General features: G+C 39.2%; 1 protein-coding gene across 3 annotated transcripts in view; it reads left to right on the plus strand.

The window, feature by feature from the left end:
• Positions 1–4,291, plus strand: part of WNK2 (WNK lysine deficient protein kinase 2) — a 171,206-nt gene extending 166,915 nt beyond the window's left edge. For all 3 annotated transcript variants that reach the window (XM_069736745.1, XM_069736747.1, XM_069736748.1), the window contains one exon: positions 1,242–4,291. In XM_069736745.1, the coding sequence (XP_069592846.1) occupies positions 1,242–1,565 (324 nt within the window). In that variant the 3' untranslated portion in view covers positions 1,566–4,291. The remainder of the gene's footprint in view (positions 1–1,241) is intronic.
• Positions 4,292–6,000: the final 1,709 nt, after the last annotated feature.

The raw sequence follows: 6,000 nt of genomic DNA on the forward strand, positions 1-6,000 counted from the left end.
TTTCCCATTCCCGAGATAGGCGATGACTGTTGGTGCTTATAAAGTTCTATGGGAAGGGAGGGGGGGAAGGAGCTAGAGGTAAATACAGATATTATATTGTGAGTTCTCTTATGACGACAGATACACTTAAAGGGGCTATGTTAACATGGAGGGGTTTTTTTTAGTTTATTTTGTGTGGATCCTCTAAAAAAAAAAAAAAAACCTCAAAAGATGGTTCAAAAACTTTTGGAAAACTGTTCCAATTCATTTTTATGGTAAATCAACGCTCGCTATACATATGAAGAGCTTTTGAGACTTTTTTTTTTGTGAAAAGGTGTGGGGTGGAAGAGAAAGTGACTTCTTTGAAGCAGACCCTGAAGCAAACCTCTCCAAAGTAGACACTGCCTAATCAGAAGACTACAAAGAATTTCAGGGGAAAAAAAATATTTTCCAAGACCAGTTTTTTTAAGGAAAAAAAAAACTTCTCCCCCTAAAACTACCCCCAAAAAGAAGTATCCTGAAGCGGTTTCAGTTTGAAAAACGTATTGTTTTTCAACGCCTCAAAAAAAAAACTCTTGTCCCTGATTCATCATAGTGTTTACCCCAGAAATCCGGAGTCAAACCATTTGAAAAGTCTCCACATTTTTTGCGAAGTGTGAGATTGTGAAAAAAAAATTGTGATTTATTTTATTTTGTATTTTCATAAATGATTTGGCCAACTCTACCAAAATGGGCAAGATTGGTGGTTGTGGGTTTGACAACGCACTCTCATCTATTTTAATGAAGAGCCGTGGCGAGCATGAAGACTAACGGCGGTGCGCCCAACATTTAAGATACTCTCTATTAATTAAGAAGCATTTGATGGCAACACACCCCCTCATCAAGACTGGCACAAGCGATGCTGGTCTTGATGAATTTGTGTCCGTGTGCACATAGCTTGAGGATATATCCTAAAAGGACCCCGTTTACCGCGGTGTAGCCGGGAGACCCATGGATGGAACTTTCTCCTCCTAATTTTTCTTGAATATCATTGTGCAGTGAAATATAGGATGGAAAATGTATTAACATTACTGATGAGCGAACATGCTGGGATAAGGAGTTATTTGAGCATGCTCGGGTCCTAACCGAGTGTGCTCGAATACCATGTTCTGGTCCCCGCGGCTGCATGTCTCGTGAGCACATTCGATCATCTCTAATTAAAATCTAAGATGTTACCTCTATTATAGTTCTTTAATCATGAAATTTTCCTACTTTCTTCCCAGGCAAGTCAAGGTATATCAGAAAAACCAAGAAATTCCAAAACTCCGCTGACTTGTCCGGCCCCCATGGGACTGATGTCATCCTCCATTCCAGCAGCGCTATCCGGAGCACCGCAGTCTGGTATATTACCGCCTTACATGATGCCCCTGTATCAGTATGCAGGAGTTTTCCAGGCACCGATTTATGGAGTGCAGTGGGCTGGAGCTGCGATGCCCACCATGGCAGGAAGCCAGCTGATTACTCAGTCCGCCAGCATGCAAATATTCCCAGTGCCCTTGCCACAACCTACCATTAAGCAGTCTCATTCCAACATGAGGATCACGTAGCTGTAAGGCCTTCCTTTGTATGAAAAATCCATATTCTAATTGTCTGAGCCTGCCCACGCCTTGTGTGTCCTCATGTCCCGCCCCAGCGGAGCTGGGTAAAGTATGATTAGTAGCCGCCCTCTTCAGCACCATAAGATGGAAGAAGAGTAGGGTACGAGTACAAGTCCTGGCCAAACCCACAGCTACCTGCACACAACCATACAATCACTGTGAAGGTCATTCGCGTAGGTTCTCAAAGCCCTTACTGCTTGGTCTACTTCTGTGTCATAATTTTACACATTCTGAATTGTATAGTACTTGAACAAAAAATTAAGGGAGGTTTAGTGCCTTTGAGTAATTTCCAGTTTACCTGGGAAACCCTGTGTGTCTAAAGAAAAAAAAAAACCGGAAAGAACAAAGCTGGCAACCTTTTTTTTTTTTTCCATTTCATCCACTGTTTCAGTTAACACCATTTTTTATATCAGACCTTCACACCATACACACAGCACTTTTTTTTTTTTACTTTTCACCTTAACTGTGTAAGATGGAGGTTGTATTTTTTATATATATGTATATCGGTCCACTTTTCCCAAATTCATAAATTTAAAAAATATATATATTTTTAATTTAAACCTGTAAAAAGCATAGATGAATACTAACTTTTGTTTTATTTTATCCTACAAAATGAATAAATTACTTGACACAAAAATAAAAATTGTTTCCAGGTAAAAACAGAGCTACATTGTCATTGGAAGGATGCCTCTGATATCATCATTTTTATGTATTATTTTTGACTATTTTTATTTTTCAGATGCTTTTTATTTATTTTTTTTATGGGTGGGGAGCAAATTCTCAAGGTTTGGGGAATAAAATATAATTTCAATGCATGAATCCATCCATACATTTTTTTTTCTATAATTATTTTGTGACCCAAGTTGCTATTCAGATGAATACAATTAATTAACTTACTGGAAACCAAAAATGAATATGCTTCATATTATTGGCTAATTGAGGCTAGTAGTGTCTAGAATTAACTCCGAGATCGGTCTTTGTAGTGAAATACCTTATTACCAATGACTTTCTACAGCAACTGCCTACTAGAGTGGAGTAAAATGATCAGTCCAGCAGCCACGTCTGTAGTCTATGGCTGCCGGACTGGACCTCCTCAGGGGCGGACTGGGCCGGGTGGCAGGCACCTCCTCCTTCCTGCAGGTATTGGATAGCCCAGCATGACATCATGAATGCATTGTAGCACAGTGATGATGTCACGCCTAACCTGCTAATAAGAACCGTAGCCATTATTACCGGCAGGTAAGGGGAAGTTCAAAGAACTCTAGTCCAACTGTCCGGACTACCCAGGGTTGCTGGTCTAGGGTCCTGTGAACCTTTTTGCTCAACGTTGATACCTACATGTCTGAGTTAGGCTTCCACTATTATATCATACCCCACCCCAAAAAAAAACCTTGCGAATTTGCCCAACAATTTTTTTTTTATATATTTTTTTGTAACCGTTATTAACTTTGCACTTTATTCATTGCACATGCCCACAATCTTCTCAGTATTGGCACTGCTGCTTCTTTTTTGACCCCCTTTTGGTATTGCTATTGCTTTATGTTCTTTCCATATGTACAAGTAGAGAATTTTTTTTTTTTTTTTTCAAAACAAAACGAATGCAGTCTTTGCTCTTTTTGGTAATGCACATCACTGTTCTGTGCTATTCACTTTTCACTACAAATACTTTAACTTTTAGAAGATTGAGATCCATCTTTACCAAGGTCACTATGTTTTTGCTTTTTGAGTCTAGGGCACTTGAAAAAAAAAAATCTCCGGGATCCATTTGTTTGGAGTTAATAAAGGTCCCTTTCGTTTTGACTTTTCTTTTTCTATTTTTGTTGTATTCTTCAGATTCACACCATATGGCATCAGCAATACTTCATTAAACAGATCCTCTACAGTTGCTCTAGTGAATAATCTATATTTATGCAGCTTACATTGATTAGCTATGAGAACTAATGGTAGGGCTAGCCTTGAAGATGAACCCTTCGTTCTGTTTTAAGATGGGGCAAGGGTGGCTGTTGACACCAATACTACTTTAGTTTCACCAGGAAAGTTCTGTGTAGACTAGGAATATACTTGGTGGATCTCCTACCGGTTGTTGTACACAACTTCTTGGTATCACTGCAACCTACCGGTTGTTGTACACGACTTCTTGGTATCGCTGCAACCTGCTCATGCATTGTGAGTGGTTGATCCTCGAATCCTTACACAGGTAGTCAGACAGGATAACCGGATACATTTCTCCTTCGTGACATTTTGGATTCTCCACTGAAGGCCTTGAAGCCTCATTCAGTCAAGCTGTGAAATGTATCTCCTCAAGTCTTCAAACCATTGTAAATGTCTCCATTTTATTGGTAATCCCTGACTGTAAACTCATCAATTCTGTTGGAATTGAATTTTATATGGTCCATTCTGCAGGGCGAGAACTCTTTTAAGATATCGAGAGATTTCTGTTCTCTTCGACATCTTGAATTCGTTTTTAGATTCATGTCCGTGCTTCGTGAGCAAACATGGGAACTATTTACTGCACTCTATTCCCTATGCTTGCACTGAATCTTACCTTCCAAGTCGCTCTTGCCTGAATAATTGTATAAACTGCCCTCCCCTCCTGTATGCTGACACAGTCAGTGGCACCAATGCCTCAATATTGTATAATAATATAAAATAAACATTTTGTGCTTGAAAACATTCCGAATGTGTCAACGTGTTTTTCTTTTGTCCAACTTACCGTAGTCCTCAACCGAACAGAATCTGTCTGTTTGGCAACCATAACTCAGAAGCACAAAGTCAGAGTGTGATCATCTTTCAGATATTTGATTATCATGTTCAAACATTTTTTTATAACAGCATATATAGGGTTAGTATTCTACCTTGTGGTCTTACTGAAAGCCCGGCTACCTGGAGGAAGTGAACTTGTATCCTCCCTCTCCATGCACCACGCCTATGACTAAAAGCGAGCGGCTGCCGGGAGGACACATGCTCATTTTCTGCAGGTAGTCGTTTAACATTATCAACCTGCAGATTGACCTTATATCTGCAGGTAATGGGAGTTTTTGCACAAGACGAGTTCCCCATAAGGCAATCACGTTTTCAAATTTTTTTTTTGTGGGGGGGAGGTGCATACAAAAAAGACTAATTTTCATCAATGGATCAGATTTGCTTCCGTATATGGTCACTTTGTAAGATTTTACCATCAGTGTCATGTTTTTCTCGTTGGCAAAAGAAATGCATAATTCTACGACCCACTAAAAAATGGACGCACATGGATGCCATGTTTTGTCATTTTTTCCCCCAAGCCTACTGTCTTGAATGAGCAATTTTATTACTTAAATGGGATCAAAATATCATATGTACAGAAATGCACTGCGTGTTCTGACACTATTCTATCATAGACAGCAATAACCTTTTAAGAAATTGGTGTTACGGTTGTTCATCTGTGGGATTGGAACAGATGGGCTAGCTTTCACTTCCGACATACATGAATGAGCATTGGTCACCCTTCATCGTGTCACTGGTTCACCTGCTGTCCTTCCATTGGACTACTTTGGGAAGGGGCCAAGTTCTGATGGTTAAATGACTGGGTCAGAGCATCTCCAAAACAGCAGGTCTTGTGGGATGAGTCCAGTATGCTGTGGCTAGTACCTACCAAAGTCAATCAAATCTTAACACTTGTCTATTATTTCCGCTGCCGATACAGCAACTTCAAGAACCGAGTGTTCACTTTATTGAATATATCCCACCCCTGAATCACAAGATAAAAAAATGTTTTCACTTGACTTGTCAACGCTTTTTAATGTTACGGCTGATCCACGTATATCCCTAGGAATGTAGCTGTCTCCAGGGCCATTATCTGTAAATATATATCAGTCTTGTATTTTATGTAAGTACCTGCTCACTATTAATAGATCAATACTTTGAACAAATCAAATGCATAAATCAAGAAATGACCATAATCCTGGAGGTTAGAGGTTGGCGGTGGACCCTCTGGAGGAGCAGAGCGTCCTTTTAAATGTGTGATTTTATTGACAAATACATTAAAGAAAAAAAATGAGAATTGGTTCCCTAAGTGTGGTGTTAATCTAGTGGCCTTCATTAAATAAATGACTTTGCAGAATAATTTTTATAGCATTAATGACCTACAGTATAAAATGTCCTGCCGGAATACTGTTCCTACATAGGATATATAGTTGGCAATGACTAATGGGATTTACGAAATGCCAATATAAGTACATTAGGTAAGCCACTTAAGTATGTTGTAGTAATAAACCGCTATATGGATCGCCAACATATTCCATAGAGTTTATAATTGGCTAAGTAAGAAATTAAAAATAAGCTTTTCTCATCTTTGCATTTGAGTTACACCCGCAAATATACATACTTCAGCCTGGGTACTGATCTA

This window comes from Ranitomeya imitator, chromosome 8, assembly GCF_032444005.1.
Source record: "Ranitomeya imitator isolate aRanImi1 chromosome 8, aRanImi1.pri, whole genome shotgun sequence".
In the NCBI taxonomy this organism is placed as follows: domain Eukaryota; kingdom Metazoa; phylum Chordata; class Amphibia; order Anura; family Dendrobatidae; genus Ranitomeya; species Ranitomeya imitator.